We start from the raw sequence: 18,090 nt of genomic DNA on the forward strand, positions 1-18,090 counted from the left end.
GACTGGAGGAGCGTGGAGCTGAGGGTCCCAGCCATCCTGGGTGGCGGCCACTCTGCTCTGCCCAGACAAGGTGTGTCTGAGGCCACGTTGTCATGGCTGCGGCCTCAGCCTGTGGAATTCACCAAGTGTGGCCATGTGAGCTTGGGGTCCACCTGACTCTTTCTGCCACTGATGTATCTTGAAGCCCAGTTAATGTTCTTTTTTTTACATAATTGAGTTTTTATCGAAATTCCTCCCCTCTTTTATGCTTATTTTCGTTCTCTTCCTGCAGCAGACAGCAAAAGCCCCATATAACCCATTTCCTATCAGGCCTTTTTTCAGGATTAGTCCTTTTTAAATGACTTTAATTTCCTTTTTGAAAGTGATTTTTCCACTTATTTTGTTATATTTCTTTGTACTCATTCTAAGGGGAGGGGGAGGCCAAGGATCTGGCATTAGTCACTGGGTTTCCCTCTTGATATTCTCATGTGACGGTGCCCCCTCCCAAAGGGGAGAGGCAGGGTAGCATGGTGGGTGAAAGCACCGACTCAGAACCAACTAACTGGGTTTGAATCCTGGCTCTCCTGCCTGCAAGCTGTGTGGCTTTAGGCAAGTTACTCAGCCTCTCTGTGCCTCAGTTTTCTCACCTGATCAGGGAAATATTCAATAATAATAATAGTGCCTACCTCATTGGGCTGTTGAGAGGACTGAATGAGTTAACACCTGTAAAGCTTTTAAAAGAGTGCCTGGCACATAGTAGACTCTATCAAAGCATTCACTTGGACATGAAAATGTGGTTGGTCGAGCTGGACTTTCCTTGAACCTACCTTCTCCCTGAGTTCTGAAACATTCAAGTTGAGGGGGACCTTGGGGTTGCCTTCATCCCGTTTCTGCACCCCTTCCCTTTTTGCACATCTGCCTGAGGGCGTGTGTTGCACCGGCTGCACTGTGTGATGTCTAACAGTCAGCGTGAGGGGAGCGTTGCCGCTGTAAGAAAAGGACCCCCCTTCATCTGCCGACCTCCCTGCACATCCATCCTGAGTGTGCTGGCCCCAGTCATCTCTCCAGTCTGCTCCTAGAACAGTAAGCTAAGTGCCCCCCAAACAAAATGCATTTGGAGGGATGGGACAGCAGCAGTCAATGTTGTTAAGGTAAAAGGCTTTAAACAGGGCAATCTGTGTTGGGTCTTTATTTGTCTACATGCCCATTTCCCCTGATTGGGTCTTTTCAGTTTAAGGAGCCTTATTTTCGTTTCAAGTCAGATGATTATAATCTCAGCAGTTGCTCAGTTTGTTGTTCCCAGAATAATGTGCTTTGCTTTAGTTTTGAGACTTGTTTGCAGAAAAATAAAGCCAGCCAGGCAGCCCCGCAATGAACCTCGGGGACTGTGGTGCTGGGGCAGGTTGCTTCTTCTTCTCAAAGACTGGGTGGGGTTGCAGGGGGAGCAGGGTGAGAGTAGACCCCGCGATCCTGGTCAAACACCACTGGGGCATCTGGCTCTGTGACTCAGGGCAAGTTACTCACCTCGCTGAGCCTCAGCTTCCTCATCTCAAAAATGGGGTGCTACCAATGGGAGGATGAAAAGAGATTAATTGTGGTAATAGAAGCACTTAGCACAGTGCTGGCGCTTGGGACATGCTCACTAAATGTAGCTGCTAATTTTATTAGCACTAGTGGTACTCATTAGTGCTAATTATTATTATTGGCCAAATAGCGCTTTTGTTTATCAGTTTTATTGAAGTATAATTTGCATACCATAACATTCATTTGTTTTAAGTGAGCAATTCAGTGACTTTTAAGTAAATTCACAGAGCTGTGCAGTCCTCACCGCAATGCAGCTTTCAGGCATTTCCATGATCTCAGAAGGATGCCTCTTGCCCATTTGCAGTCAATCCCTGCTCCTTCCTCTGGCCTCAGGCAATCACTAATCTGCCTTCTGTCTCTACAGATGTGCCTGGTCTGGACAGTTCATGTAAATGGAATAAGAGTGCTTCTTCACATTACGTTTTCTCATCCACCCCTCACAACACGTCCCTGTTTGCAGATGTGTGAGCTGACTCTGAGAGTTTAGAGGAACGCTTGTGGGGTGGACAAATGAATGGAGGAGCAGGGTTCAAGTGCACGTGTCTGCTCTCATCCTCAGACAACGTGAACGAAAGACGTGCCCGGGCTTGGTCTTTCCGGCAAGGCATCTTCCCTGCCCCCCTCACCCATGAACTGGCCTGTCTTCCATTCGTCAGCCCTGCGAGCTCCAGCCAGCTTCTGCACCTCCCGGGCCTCGGGGGCCCCTCCCTGCAATGCAGATGATGGGCCATTCTGGTGGTCCTGTCAGGGCTCAAAGGAGAGCCAGACCATGACTGCATGGGAGCTTGGCATGGGGGTCCCTCTCCTGGTCTCACCTACGCAGGTATAGTCTTGTACGACTGACCTGTGTCAAGGGGCCTGACTGTGGACAGACCTGGTGCTGTCCTTCCCTGGGGGACGTCACTGTGGTTGTGCCTCAGTTTCCTCGTCTGTACAGTGGGAGGGGCCCTGGTTCCCGCCTCCTTCGTGGTTAGAACAGCCCTTAGCAGAGGTACACAGGAAGGGCTCCGTGGCAGCTTGCGTGAGTCTGAGCTAAGACATCAAAATAGTAAAAAGCTGGTGGAGCCCGGCCAGGGGGCGGGGGCCGAGCAGGTCCCCCAGCTGCCCCAGGTGCAGCCATCTGCTCCCTTGGGTCCCTTTGTCTGCGCCCCGCGTAGCCCAGCTGGCAAGAGCTGGGAATTACCAGGCAGGGGCCGGGACGCCTCCCGCCGCATCTCATCTGAGGGGCTGGCAGCGCTGCGTCCTTCCCATCCGAAGGCCCTGTAATGTGAGGCTCCCAGGGGAGCGGGCGCCCTCACTTTGGGAGGCACCCTGCGCTGGGTTGGGTGACTGGGCTTCAGAGGCAGGGAGGCTGCTGAGAGATGCAGGGCTCTGGGCCGGGAGCTTTGGAGAGCGGCATCCTTCCAGGCAGAGCTCTGCCAGCGGTGCCAGCTGGGGTCAGGCAGATCTTCACACGGTCGGGGCCAGAGGCCCCGTGCGGGCACCGGGGTGGTGCGTGGGCCCTAGGAGCAGGCTCAGAGCCAGCTCTGAGGGACCCCGAAAGACCCTTCAGCCGGCCTTGCTTGTCTCTTCAAGTCTTGGGGTTGGCAGCTGTGAGAGCCTGGGGGTATGGGACCCCCGGTCTGAGCCGTGCCTCCGTGATGGTGTATGTGTTTGTGTCTGCAGGTGAGTGTGCATGTATGTTCAAGCTTGTGTGTGTATGTGGGAGCGATTGCAGGGGAATGGATGTGTTTGTGTGATTGTGTGTGGGTATGAGTGTGGGTATGACTGCATGTGTGTGAGTGTGTGTTGGTGTGTTGGAGTTCACGTGTGAGTTGTGGAGTGACGTGTGAGCCGTGTGTGAGTGTGTTTATGCGTGCAGGTGTGTATGCTGGTGCCTGCCCAACCTTGGAATGTGGTCCCCCTGCCTTTCCCTTCTAGAGGGTCTGGGCTGCCTCTGGCCAAGAATTTCTGGGTTCCATCTGTGAGGCTTTTCCGAAGACTAAGCTGGCTTGGCTGGGGGCCGGAGAGGCGGGGGCCGTGGTCTGTTTCCTTGGGGGTTAGAAGAGCAAGGTCAGTGCAGTCGAGTCTGAGCTTTTGTTTGTCTCTCCCCTGCCCGTAGCAGCCTGCGGTCCGTTTCATTCATTATTAAGTCTTAAATCCACCCAACACGAAACTTGAGCCATGGAATTCACTCCCTGCTCAGGCTGGCTCGGTTCATCCCCCGCCGTGTCTTGGGAAACTTCACTGGTTTAATTTGCTGTGTCCGGTTTGCCTTTGTTTTTTCCAGAAATGGCCAACCCTAGTGCGGGGGTGGCCCCTGTCCCTGGGGAGGGCGGGCCACATGGGGTGTCTGTGCAGGCCCCGTCCGCACACGCCACAGGGGATTTAAGGGCCCACTAGGCTCTGAGCTCTGTGGCCATCTGGGTCCTGGCCCCATCTCTGATCACCGCACCGTTGGGCCATCACCCAGGGTCCTGAGCGAACTTGGGGCAGATCCAGGGGTGGAGGGGGAACAAAGAAAATGACCGCCCTTGGGATGGTTTGGGCTGGGAACCCTGCAGCCCCTTCTCAAGTGCCCTTCGTTTACCCCCGTGTGTGCTCTCGGGGCTGATACCATGTGCCTGTGACTTCCACCTCATATGTCTGTGTGTACCTGAAGCAGCAGTTCCAGCTTTATCAGTCCCCCCTTCCCCACGGTATGTGGTGTGGCCGAATTCATTAAAATGCATTTTATTTTCTTGCAGAGTTTTGCTTACGTCCCATTGCACCAGTGGGATTTCCCCCACAGACTAGGGGTTGGAGGGGGAGTCAACCCCCATGTCTTGATCAAGTGATGGGACTTACCTCCTTTTGGCCTATGGGATTGATGGTCTCTGAAGACATTTCAGGTGACTTTTTTCCCAGGCTGCACCCCCCGACCCCCCATCAGGGAAGTGACTGAGACCTCACCTCCTGTTGGGGGGCTGCGTGCTGCATCCAGCGAGGTCCAGGAAGGTGTTGCCCAGGGGAGAGGCACGTCCCCGCCTTATCCTGCCACCCTTCTTCCACCCCCTCTGCAGACTGGAAGGCCCGCATGTCCACTTGCTTCCGGCCCCCCAGACTCCCTCCCCCCACTCCCCCTGCAGCAGTTGGCCAGCTGCACAGCCTCAGCCTGCGAGCTTTCAAGAAGCTGGCTCTGTCCTTGTTTCTCGCGGCCCTGGGAATTGCCTCTAATCTCTCTTCTGCCTTCCCTCTGCAGATGGTGACGACGACCCACAACTCTCCTGGGTGGCCTCGTCTCCCTCCAGCAAGGATGTTGCGTCACCCACGCAGATGATCGGAGATGGGTGTGACCTGGGCCTGGGTGAGGAGGAAGGGGGCACGGGCCTGCCGTACCCTTGCCAGTTCTGCGACAAGTCCTTCATCCGCCTGAGCTACTTGAAGAGGCACGAGCAGATCCACAGCGACAAGCTGCCGTTCAAGTGCACCTACTGCAGCCGCCTCTTCAAGCACAAGAGGAGCCGCGACCGGCACATCAAGCTGCACACGGGCGACAAGAAGTACCACTGTCACGAGTGCGAGGCGGCCTTCTCCCGCAGCGACCACCTCAAGATCCACCTGAAGACCCATAGCTCCAGCAAGCCCTTCAAGTGCACCGTCTGCAAGCGCGGCTTCTCCTCCACCAGCTCGCTGCAGAGCCACATGCAGGCCCACAAGAAGAACAAGGAGCACCTGGCCAAGTCGGAGAAGGAGGCCAAGAAGGACGACTTCATGTGCGACTACTGCGAGGACACCTTCAGCCAGACTGAGGAGCTGGAGAAGCACGTGCTCACCCGCCACCCCCAGCTCTCCGAGAAGGCCGACCTGCAGTGCATCCACTGCCCCGAGGTCTTCGTCGACGAGAACGCGCTGCTTGCCCACATCCACCAAGCCCACGCCAACCAGAAACACAAGTGCCCCATGTGCCCCGAGCAGTTCTCCTCGGTGGAGGGCGTCTACTGCCACCTGGACAGCCACCGGCAGCCCGACTCCAGCAACCACAGCGTCAGCCCTGACCCCGTGCTGGGCAGCGTGGCCTCCATGAGCAGCGCCACTCCAGACTCCAGCGCCTCCGTGGAGCGAGGCTCCACGCCGGACTCCACCTTGAAGCCACTGCGGGGTCAGAAGAAGATGCGGGATGACGGGCAGGGCTGGTCCAAGGTGGTCTACAGCTGCCCCTATTGCTCCAAGCGGGACTTTAACAGCCTGGCCGTGCTGGAGATCCACCTGAAGACCATCCACGCGGATAAGCCGCAGCAGAGCCACACGTGTCAGATCTGCCTAGACTCCATGCCCACCCTCTACAACCTCAATGAGCACGTCCGCAAGCTGCACAAGAACCACGCCTACCCCGTGATGCAGTTCAGTAACATCTCCGCCTTCCACTGCAACTACTGCCCCGAGATGTTTGCCGACATCAACAGCCTGCAGGAGCACATCCGCGTCTCCCACTGCGGCCCCAACTCCAACCCGCCCGACGGCAATAACGCCTTCTTCTGCAACCAGTGCTCCATGGGATTCCTGACCGAGTCCTCCCTCACGGAGCACATCCAGCAGGCCCACTGCAGCGTCGGCAGCGCCAAGCTGGAGTCCCCGGTCGTGCAGCCTGCGCAGTCCTTCATGGAGGTCTATTCCTGCCCCTACTGCACCAACTCGCCCATCTTCGGCTCCATCCTGAAGCTCACCAAGCACATCAAGGAGAACCACAAGAACATCCCGCTGGCCCACAGCAAGAAGTCCAAGGCGGAGCAGAGCCCGGTCTCATCTGACGTGGAGGTGTCTTCCCCGAAGCGGCAGCGGCTGTCGGTGAGCGCCAACTCCATCTCCAACGGCGAGTATCCCTGTAATCAGTGCGACCTCAAGTTCTCCAACTTCGAGAGCTTCCAGACCCACCTGAAGCTGCACCTGGAGCTGCTGCTGCGCAAGCAGGCGTGCCCCCAGTGCAAAGAGGACTTTGACTCCCAGGAATCCCTCCTGCAGCACCTGACGGTGCACTACATGACCACGTCGACCCACTACGTGTGCGAGAGCTGCGACAAGCAGTTCTCCTCAGTGGACGACCTGCAGAAGCACCTGCTGGACATGCACACCTTCGTGCTCTACCACTGCACCCTGTGTCAGGAGGTCTTTGACTCCAAGGTGTCCATCCAGGTGCACCTGGCGGTGAAGCACAGCAACGAGAAGAAGATGTACCGCTGCACGGCCTGCAACTGGGACTTCCGCAAGGAGGCCGACCTGCAGGTGCACGTCAAACACAGCCACCTGGGCAACCCGGCCAAGGCACACAAGTGCATCTTCTGCGGGGAGACCTTCAGCACCGAAGTGGAGCTGCAGTGCCACATCACTACGCACAGCAAGAAGTACAACTGCAAGTTCTGCAGCAAGGCCTTCCACGCCATCATCCTGCTGGAGAAGCACCTGCGGGAGAAGCACTGCGTGTTTGACGCGGCCACCGAGAACGGCACGGCCAACGGGGTGCCCCCGGCTACCGCCAAGAAGGCCGAGCCGGCCGACCTGCAGGGCATGCTGCTGAAGAACCCCGAGGCGCCCAACAGCCACGAGGCGAGCGAGGATGACGTGGACGCGTCAGAACCCATGTACGGCTGCGATATCTGCGGGGCGGCCTACACCATGGAGGTGCTGCTGCAGAACCACAGGCTGCGGGACCACAACATCCGGCCAGGCGAGGACGACGGCTCCCGGAAGAAGGCTGAGTTCATCAAGGGCAACCACAAGTGCAACGTGTGCTCACGGACTTTCTTCTCGGAGAACGGCCTCCGGGAGCACCTGCAGACGCACCGGGGCCCTGCCAAGCACTACATGTGCCCCATCTGCGGCGAGCGCTTCCCCTCGCTGCTGACGCTCACCGAGCACAAGGTGACCCACAGCAAGAGCCTGGACACGGGCACCTGCCGCATCTGCAAGATGCCCCTGCAGAGCGAGGAGGAGTTCATCGAGCACTGCCAGATGCACCCCGACCTGCGCAACTCCCTCACAGGCTTCCGCTGTGTGGTCTGCATGCAGACGGTCACCTCCACGCTCGAGCTCAAGATCCATGGCACCTTCCACATGCAGAAGCTGGCGGGCAGCTCGGCTGCGTCCTCCCCCAACGGCCAGGGGCTGCAGAAGCTCTACAAGTGTGCCCTGTGCCTCAAAGAGTTTCGCAGCAAGCAGGACCTGGTGAAGCTCGACGTCAACGGGCTCCCCTATGGCCTCTGCGCCGGCTGCATGGCCCGCAGCTCCAACGGACAGGTGGGTGGCCTGGCCCCGCCCGAGCCTGCCGACCGGCCCTGTGCCGGCCTCCGCTGCCCCGAGTGCAGCGTCAAGTTCGAGAGTGCCGAGGACCTGGAGAGCCACATGCAGGTGGACCACCGTGACCTCACTCCAGAGACCAGTGGGCCCCGGAAAGGCGCCCAGACGTCGCCAGTGCCCCGGGTAAGTGCAGCCCACCCGAGCCTGGACCTTGCTCCTTGGGGCTCCGCTCATGCCCAGAGGAGCCCCCGTGCTGCGCTCTGTGTTGCCCGGTGGCGTTCCCTCTAGTAGCCCAGAGAAGCAGCGCCGTCGTGCAGCGAGCGGTTAAGCACATCTGATCACAGTAGACTCTGAGTTCAAACCCCAGTGTTGCCATTTCCCTTCCTGTGTGACATGGCATTTATCTTCCTGGGCCTCATTTGCCAAGTGCTCATCTGTAAAATGGGAATAATAATTGTCTCGACTTCATAGAATTGTTATGAGGGGCCCGTGGCATCATGTAGGTAAAAGGCTGCTGCAGTGAGTGCTCCCTCAATGTTGGTGGTCGTCTTGGTCATTGATCGGGGAGTGGGCTTATTCACATGCTTATTGGGTCTTCTTGGGCAAGTCACTCTGTTCTCTAGGCTTTAGATTTAGGAGTCCTTTGACAATTTATGGAGAGAATATACACATAAAGGGCTTGGAACCTGGCACTTAGGGCCCAGTCACGCTAGCAGTTATCACCAGCTGATACTATTACCATCAACAGCATCATTATAGTCAGTGCAGTTGCTGGTACATGGAAGGCCCTAGGAATGTTTCCAGTTACTGTTATCGTTAATGACTGATTGATGATTGATCAAAATTGTCCTGCGCACCCTTTATTTTGGGGGTGCCTGGCAGCTAAGGAGAGTCAGAAACGGTCCCTGCCTTGGGGGCTACCAGATGAGGGGGAGCCGCAGGCCCATAACCAGTGGGTTTCAATGAGGCAGGGGAAGTCTGAGCTACTGGAGGGTCCACATGGGCCCTGGGAATGGTGACCAAGGGGCACCTGCCAGTGGGCCTGGAGGCTGCGTGGCCCTCAGGTGTCAGAACGGGCCCGGGGATTCCCATCAAGTCTGTGTTGTCTGTTTCCAGACCGAGGAGATGCCAAGCAGATCTCGGGGGTATCTTTCCCTGGAGGGCCACTGCTGGTACCGCTGGCAGGGGGGCAGGATTTGGGGAAGGGCCACCTGCCACAGGTGCCTGCTGGAAGACAGGGATGTCTGCTGAGGGTGTTTCACTGTGGGATCAGAACTGGGGCCCAGAACTCCGGGATTTTGAGGGGGAGAGAGAGTGAGAGAGAAGGAGGGCTGGAGAGGCTGAAGGGAGAATCTGCAGTGGGGGCCCCTAAGGGGTCTCCTGGCCAGCTCCCCACAGAGGCCAGCGAGCCAGAGGCCCTGACCAAGATCACCCAGCTGCAGAGAGAAACATCTGAATGAGGATAGAGCTGTGTGTCCAGCTGGGGCCTGAGGCCTCTCCTCAAAGCCCTGTCTGTAGCAGAGAGCTCCTTTTAGAGGTGATTGATTGGTTGATTAAATTTGTCCTGAGCGCCCATTATTTCTGGTGTGCCTGGCAGCCGAGGAGAGTCAGAAATGGACCACTTTCTTAAGGCCTTTTGACTGAGCACAGCCTCTAGGTAAGGGTCCAGCGGTCACTCTTCAGAGGTCCTGAGCACAGTGCAGTCACAGCTGCCCAGCTCTGTCCCCCTGAGCCTCAGCTTGCTGCCAGCCAGTGTGGGTGGATTGGGGGGGATTCGGGCCCTGGAGTCAGATGGCCTGCGTTAAAATCTCCCCCTTCCAGTACCCACTTATGATTTGATCTCTCTGGGCTTCGGTCCTCACCTGTAAAGCCAGAGGGTAACAGTAATCACAATAGTAATAGCAATTGCAATAGTGTCTATCTCCAAAGCTGGCATCACCTGGGAGGGACCGGGGGGGCCGTTCTGCTTTTTTAACCAGCCTCTGCTCTGGTTGGCCGGCGCGTGTTCCTCTTCAGTTGTCAAATACTGTGACTGTCTCCCTGCTGACCTCAGTGTTTTGCCCTGAGGATTAAATGAGTAAAGACGTGCTGGGCATGTAGCAACCATCACTTGTTATTTTCCCATTTATAATCACACCTCACATTTATTGAGGAATAAGGATGTGCCAGGCACATCCAGGCACTTTCTATCTATTTAATCCTTACAGCACTCACTTTACAGATGAGGAAAAGGAGGCAAGGAACAATTAGGTAGTTTGCTGTGAGCCCCCCAGTTTAAAGAAGCAGGGAAGGGATTGGAGCCCAGGGAGTGTGTGGTGCCCCAGCCCGAGCTCGTGACCAGCCCTTCAGCCAGCACCTCTGGAGCCCATCCTAGTTGCAAGGGTGGGGTCCAGGGTGGTCAGCCTGGTGCTCATGCGGTGGGACAGTGTGGCACGGCCGGGCCCCTGCATGCCCTTCTCCCAGGTGCACTCCAGCCCCATCCCTGCCCACACTGGGGCTCCTGCCAGCCATGGGGCTGCTTCTAGCGTCCCCAGAGCCTTTGGCTATTGAAGCCTCCTCCATCCCAGTCTCTGCTCTGGATCCTGTATCAAGTACTACTTCGTAAAACCCCTACTGTGTGGGCACCCACTCTTATATTGTTTCCATGGCAACACCCTGGACCTTTGCCATGACCTTGGCTTTGGCAAAGAGGGGGTCCAGACTCAGAAAGGTGGAGCCACATACCCGAGGACGCACGGCTGTGCGTGGGAGTGCGGGGCTACGAGCCCGAGGGGGCTTGTCTTCTGGGAGCCTGGAAGGCCTTCCTCTCCCTGTCCCTAGTCTTGTGAGAGAGAAGGGAGCTGGCACTCACATCTAGAGGCCTGGGCAGATGGGCCATTTGCAGAAAGGAGCTAGACAAAGCCCGGGTACCTCCCCAGCGGAGGCACAGCCTCTGGGGCCTCGCTCCCTGCCTGGGCACGCCTGGGGGCAGGGGCCCAGCTGTCTGTTCGCCCACCCCTCCCTCCCCCAGGACTCACGCATACAAGAGCAGACTCTGGGGGCTGCACAGGGGCTTGGGGGCTGGCAGGCTGGGACCCTCGGGAGTGTATCCATAGCAACCAGCTCTCTGAGGACTGGGTTCCCATGGGGCCGAGGCTGCTGTCGGCTGGAGCGAAGCGGTGAGGTTTCTGCCTCCCCCTCTATTTACGGGTAATAACAACGTCACCCCAATTCCAGCCCCTTGTGGGCAGACCCCGGCCCTCATCGACTCACCAGATTGCCACGGTGCCCCGTCCGGCGTGGGGTGGGGAGGTAGACTGGGTGCTTTCACACTCCATCTTCCTGCAGGGTAAACAGACAGCCAGGTTCATGGGCTTGTTCAGGTGACAGCTTTCTGTCACCCAGAGCAGGACTGTCTGGGGCGGTCTGGGACATGGAGCCAAGAACGGCAGCTCAGACAGTGGCTCTGGAGGGCGCCTGCCTGGGGTCCAATCCAGTTCTCCTGCTCACCGGCGCTAGGCTTTGACCAGATGATTTAGCCTCTTGGAACTCCACTTTCTCCATCCCTAAAGTGGAGCTTGCAGAGTCATTGTGAGTATTCAGAATAAACAGTGCCTGCACATAGTAGGCTCATAGTAGGTGCTCAGTAAATGTGAGTTGCGATCATGATCGTGGGAATTCAGCAGCAGTGGCTGTCTTGCCCCTCTTCTTCCCTTTTCCTCTCCACATCCTCCAGCGTGTTCTCTTCCTGCCCCGGGACCCTCTGAGGTTGCTCGGGCCACGCTGGGGAAGGCAGGCCTGGCCAAGGTCCCAGGGTTCAGCTTTGGCTGTCCTGGGCTGGGCCCCGGGGAAGGGGCTTATGCAGAGGAGGTGCTTTGAATGCCAAGTTCTGTTTTTCTGTGATTATGTCTCCTAGCGGGGGCTGAACCTCCAGAGGAGGATGGAGTCTTTGGGGGATAGCAAAAGGGAGACGGACCCAGAGGAGGTGTTGAGGTGAGGATGGGGGGCAGCAGGAGGTAGACAGAGTGAGAGTCCTCACCTGTTCTCCCCATGCTGTGTTCCACAGCCTGGCCCGGGTGCCTGCTGCTCCAGACCCTGGGCATCCCTGGTCTCACATGCAAGGCCCAAAGGGCCATCTCTGGGTGGGGGCATATGGGTATACATGTGCCTTAGTGAGTGTTGGTACTGGTGAACCTGTGTGTGTGCAGGTGTGTGTATGCCCGACTGTGAATGTGCGTGTGTATACCTGTGAGTCTACATGTGTGTCCACAAGGGTCAGTGCACACCCTTGTGCCATAAGCTGCTTGTGCATCCGCGGGTGCATTGGGGAGTGATGGGTGTGGCTGTCAGGCTTCCAGGGAGAGAACTGAAAGCGTGTGTGTTACTGGGGATGCTCCGTGAACCTGTGGTCCATGAGGATGTCTCCACCTCTCTGAGGGTGTTACACTTCTGTGTCTGTGTTACAGGGAGCAAGTGGGTTGCTGGGTGTAGGGGTTGTGGGTGTGTGTGAGGGTCTTGCGTGTTGGTGGTGAGTTGGGGCGAGGTATGTAGGATGTTTGCAAGTCTGTGTGTATATCCTCACATGCGTGTCCATGCTTGCGCATACGCGCTGTGTGTGTGTGTGTGTGTGTGTGTGTGTGTGTGTGTGTGTGAACGCCCAGGCTCTTTGGTCAGCAGCTCCTGTGACCACTCCCCTGGGATTCCCCTGGAGCCTCTTGCCCCACGAGGCAGGGCCCAGTCCTCTTCCTGCCACTGAGGGGTGGCCATATGGTAGGGGGACATTTGGGGGTACCCTCTCATCCTGCCCAGGCAGGCTCCTGGTGATTTATCTTTCAAGCACAGTGAGCCTACTTCATTCATCTGCCCCGAGGAGGAACAGCACTTTGATCATGAACTGTCCCCCGCACCGGTCTGGACTAGCTGTGGCCGTGGCCGTGGCCTCTAGAGACTTCCGACCAAGAAGGTGGGGGGCACAGTCTTCCTTGTCCAGCAGGCTCCTCTGGGCTTCCTCCGCGTGGAGCTTCCTGGGGCGTGCTTCATTCTTGCCTTTACTTGTTCATTCACTCATTCATTCATTCATTCCTTCAATCATCTATTTAAGCATCAAAGACCCTTATACTTGCCAGGCAGAGTGGGTGAGGGACACATGTGAGAGGGAATGAATGATTTTGATGGCAGAGAAACCCAGGGTCCTTCCTCTCCATAAGCACAGACCAGGAGTTGAGCCGAGGTGGGTGCTTTGGGACTGTGCCCCTCAGAAGACTTCAGTCCCTGCTGTCTCTTCTGGCCTGAAATCTCCTCTGCCTGTTGTGAGGCTCCCCTGTTCTGTCCCCCCGAGACTCACCCATTATTCCCGGGTGTTTCCGTGCCGAATGCCTGCTTCTGGGCCCAGCGCTGCGGCTGCTCTGAGGACGTACTGAACGCCCAGGTCTCCCGAAGCCCTGGGAGCAAGGCCCTCTGGTCTTATCAGCACGGGTCTTGGAGCCCGAGCGGGGACCCCGCCTGGAGCCTGAAGCTCCCGGCACCAGCTGTTCCAGTTGTTTCTCCATTCATTTGTTCAACAGTCTCTCAGCAGCAGTAAGAATCATGATGAAAGTTCAGTGCTTATTAGGCACTCACTCTGGGCTGGGCCCTGTGTTGGGTGGTGGGGATCCAGGATCCCTAGTCACCGTGGGATGACTTCTCTTTGTCCCTTCTGCCCTCATAGAGGGCGTGGCACATGTTATTTCACAACTTTGCTCATTCGTTCAACAAATGCTTCCTAAGCACGCAGTCTTTGCTGGGACCTCACAGGTGGACAGAACGCGTCCTGGCCCTCTGGGTGCTCACGGTGCAGGGCGAGCAAACAAATCAATTGGCCACGACAGAATCGTATGCGGATCAACTAGATGCTTTCATCATAAGCTCAGGGGCCTGGGGAGATCCTAAACTCACTCTGGGGTGGGAAGAAAAGGCTTCTCAGAAGAGGTGCCATTTGAACAGAGTCCTAAGGATGGAGAGGGTATTCCAGGTGGAGGAAACGGCATAGACAAAGGCCCGGAGGTGAGACCAGGCCCTTCAGAAGAACTGCAGGTTCAGGTGGGGCTGAGGTGGGGCTGAGATGACTGAGCCCTCTGGTGGTTCGTCCTGGCTACATCGTTGAGGGTTGGGCCTCAGTGCTCAGCCAAGAAATCCAGAGTCTTGCCCTCTTTTCCAGAGGTCGAGGGAGGCCCATCATCCCAGGACCCAAAGTAGTCTTCAAAAAACTTGGATAGTTTGAATTCCCATACCACCCCTCCCTCTTCATAAAGACGCACAGCCACAGCCCTTCCCCCACTCAGGCAACACACCTCTGTCCACAGTGGGCTGGTTTCACACTGTGAAGCTCCACTCTTTGGAACCAGTCTTCGAGAGGCTTTGAAACGTCTCATGTTCTCCATTTTTCTGCCCCCCTCCCCACAAAAGCAGCTGGTAATAGCTCCCCGTGTGTGGAAGCCAGCTGTAGGATCACCTGGGGCCTTGTGTGTCTAGGGCAGAGGAGGAATTCTTCAGTCACCCCTGAGTGTCAGAGCTGATGGAAGCAGTCTCCCCTGCTTGGCCACTTGGTTCTTAGGGTAGGTAAATAGATGAGAGAGTAGTTGGATGGGTGCAAAGAGAGATGGATGGATGGATGGATGGATGGATGATTGGATGGATGGATGGATGGGTGGCTGGATGAATGAATGGGTGGGTGGGTGTGTGTATGTGTGTTTAGATGGATGGATGGGTAGACAGAGGGTAGGTAGACAGTGATGGGTAGACAGATGGATGAACGGACGGATGGATGAGTGGATGCAGCAGGCATAGATGGGTGGAAGATGGGTAGAGGGATTTGAGCATACCCCAAGCAGAACAGCCTGCCTCAGCTTCCTTTCTGTGGTTCTGCTGTGTGCCCTCACCTTGGGATGGGGCAGTTTCCCCGGGTCGAGCAGAGGAGCAGCTCCCTTGCAGTGGAGCCTGTCCCCACTTCCCTAGGCTGAATCTGAGCTGGATGCAGAGGCAGGTGGGAAGAGAATGGCCTGGAGAGAACTGGGAGCGGATCAGAGCCATTCTGGGAAGTCTTGAGCCATGGCCTCCAGGAGCTTTTGCTTTCTGCTCTGTTCTGCATCCTGGCTGTCTAATTCCTTTCCTTTTGGTTTCCAAACAGAAAAAGACGTACCAGTGCATCAAGTGCCAGATGACCTTCGAGAACGAGAGAGAGATCCAAATCCACGTTGCCAACCACATGATTGGTAAGCATGTGTTTCCTCCTACCTGTGCTGCGGCCACCCCTCGGGGTTGAAATGTTTGGGTCCAATCATCATTTCACTGGCTTTTAGCTCAAAGGATAGAGTCACTGTTGCTGTCTCTGAGACATTTCAAATGGGACTAAAAATGTCAGAGCTGGAGCACTTTCTCCATCCGAACCTTCCTTTCGCGTGGCTCCACTCACATTGCAGTCAAACTTTTGACAGTCTCTTCCATTTCCCAGCATAAATTTCCGTCCATTTCTGAAATGAAGTGCTTTCCAGTTGTCAAGCACTCAGGGGCAATTATGCTTCAATTTCGTATGTCATGACATCAAATAGATTTAACTGCTCACATTTCCCCACTAAACGTGGGGAATTCCTCAGGCACATTGTCAAAACAGAATGCTTACAAAGTTATTTCGCTACTTTTCCCATTCCTCTTCAAGCGGTCTTGGACTTTGGAAAATTCAGCCTTTTAAGGAGGGAGCTTTCAAAGTCCCATCGTGTTCTCACTTGGCCCGAGGGATGGAGGGAAGCCTTGAGGTCTTACTTGCCTTCTGTGGGTGGATGTGGTCTCCCTGGCGGCTAGGGAGGCCCTCGCTATAAGAGAGGGCACAGCGGATTTCTGGTGGCATGGGGCTAGCCCAGGGGGTGGGTTTGGCAGTGAGGGCCTCGAGAACTTCTGGAATCTTGGTGCCCTGGGTCTTTGGCGGAAGCATGAGCACCTTCTCCAAGACTCCCGCAGTCTGAGTGAAGAAAGATCAGGCCTGGGTTGAGCATCCCGACCCTGACTTTCTCTCCATTTTTCTGCCCCTAATATGTTTTCATTAGAGTCTTAACATCAGCCATGCCAACAGAGTACTGTTTTACAAAACCCTTGATTGCATACATTAAAAAAAGGTCCACTTAAGTGTCCCCCTCAGTGGATCCTCACGAACTGAGCACACCTGGGTAACCAACACCCAGGTGAAGAAGCAGACCATTCCTGCATCCCAGAAACCCCCCCTCGGCCCCCTCCAGGCCCTTCCCCCACCAACAAAAGGGCCTCAGCGTCCTGATGCTAACAGCATAGGTTACTTGTGGTTGTTTTGCATTTTATGTAAATGAGATCACACCGTCTCTGCTCATTTGTGTCTGGTGCCTTTTGCTTGTTCATATTAGTGCCTGTGGTTAGACACTGCCCCTTCTCACTGGTGTATGATATTCCATTGTATGAACACATCACCATTTATCTGTTCTTGATACACATCCTGATGGGCATCTGGGTAGTTTCCATTGTGGAATTGTTTCAAATACTGTGCTGCTGTGACCATTCTTGTATGAGTCGTTGGTGAACACTCACATACAGTTTTAATGGGAATATCTCTCCGACTGAAATTGGTGGGATTTGAGTAGGATATGAGTAGGTTCCCCTTCGGTAGATACAGATGAATACACTTCCAAAGTGGTCGGTTGTATGAAGTCTCCCTCCCATCTCAGCCTGTGAGAGTTGTTCCACATCTGTGCCGTCATCCACATTGTACATAAGAAGGCCCTTCTTTAGTGGAGCTGTGCTCAGGGTGGCTACGGTCCCCTGGTCCCCGCCAGCTGCTGCTCAGTGAGTTTGGGTACCTAGCGTCCCAGTGACTCGGGGCAGGTCCCCTGAAGGCGCTGAGCGCAACTGGGTGCCTGGTGGGGCTCCCTCAATGACGAGGGGACATGAGAAGCACGGGAGGGGCAGGGGACCCTGGGAATTCAGCCCGACAGGAAGATTGGTGACTTTTTAGTTCCTTCTGTTTGAGAGGCCCCTGCTGAAGTAGAAGAAGGAAACTACCCTGTCCGTCACTGGCTGCTGAGCGCGCTTTCACGGCAGTGTCAGGGAGGTGAAGATAAAGATATCTAAAAATGTTTGCTTTTGTAGCAGGTGTTAATGTGTGCTCCTGTTTGTAAGCACGAAGGGCGAGAGGCTGGCTAATTGGACCGCAGTGATTTCAAAGGTGTTTCTCCCCCCCTCCTTTCTCCCTTCCACCTTTCCTTTTGTGCAGCACCTGGAAGCTGTGTGTCCACAGGTGGAAGGCGAGGGCTTGCTCTTAACTAGAGTGGTGGAAGATGTGAAAGGAGGGTTTGATTGGCACTTGGGTCTTTGTGTGAGCAGAGGGCGGGGCTCCTGCAAGAAGAAGTCCCGGCTGGTGGCTGGAAAGGGCCCCTCACCAGGCTCGGCAGTGCTGTGAGCTGGCCTGTTCTCAGGATGCGCGGGGGATGGGGACCTGGAGAGCAGGCAGCAAGGAGCTGTTGGTCTCAGAGCCTGAGCGTCCAGGCAAGACGTTTATGCAGCTGCACGAGGTCTCACATGCAGGCCCTTGGCTCATGGCCATGAGGCACGGGCTGGGGACCTGCTGGAGCTACACCTCTGGTGGCAGGGCTGTACCTCTTCTCACTCTGCCCTGCCCCCCCTCACCTGCCCTCCCTTCCCTCGCCTCATCACCTCCATCAATCAAAGACCATGGAGCATCTGCTGCATGTAGAGACCTGGGGTGGTCCCTGTGGGTGATAGAGGGTGAAGGGGACACGGCCCCTCCCCTCAGAGACCTCACAGCATCCCGCAGAAGACACCACAGCACCACGCTGTGCAGTGGCGGGAGGTCACGCTGGGTAAGGATGCTAACAGCTGCCGTGGACTGAGCCCCACCACAGGCCGGGTACTTATGTAGCTTCTAGTTTTCCACCTCACAGAGGAGGTTTAATGACTTACCCAAGTTCTTCCAGCCAGGAAGTAGCAGAGCCAGGGTCTGAATAAAAACCAGGCTCCCTCCACTGTGTGTGGCTCCCCTGCCAGGGCCTGTGGTGGGAGAGACCCAGCCCTACCCTCAGGGGTTTCCTGCCCATGGGGGAGGCTGATGGGCGTCCAGTAAGCACAGTGTATTGAGGTTGGTGCTCCCGGAACAGGGACTGCTGGATCCAAATAAGTCCATCAGGAAGGCCTGGGTATTGAAGGGTAAGGAGGCGTTTTCTCTGTGGTTTAGGGCCATCCCTGGCAAAGGGAGCAGCCTTAGCAATGAAGGACAGTCGC

The 18,090-nt window shown here is 56.0% G+C and overlaps 1 protein-coding gene across 3 annotated transcripts in view; it reads left to right on the top strand.

The window, feature by feature from the left end:
- ZNF423 (zinc finger protein 423) overlaps nucleotides 1–18,090 on the top strand; it is a 330,174-nt gene that overhangs the window by 183,491 nt on the left and 128,593 nt on the right. For all 3 annotated transcript variants that reach the window (XM_061173369.1, XM_061173368.1, XM_061173370.1), the window contains 2 exons: nucleotides 4,784–7,998; nucleotides 14,960–15,044. In XM_061173369.1, coding sequence (XP_061029352.1) covers nucleotides 4,784–7,998; nucleotides 14,960–15,044 — 3,300 coding nt within the window. The remainder of the gene's footprint in view (nucleotides 1–4,783; nucleotides 7,999–14,959; nucleotides 15,045–18,090) is intronic.

This window comes from Eubalaena glacialis, chromosome 18, assembly GCF_028564815.1.
Source record: "Eubalaena glacialis isolate mEubGla1 chromosome 18, mEubGla1.1.hap2.+ XY, whole genome shotgun sequence".
NCBI classification, from domain to species: domain Eukaryota; kingdom Metazoa; phylum Chordata; class Mammalia; order Artiodactyla; family Balaenidae; genus Eubalaena; species Eubalaena glacialis.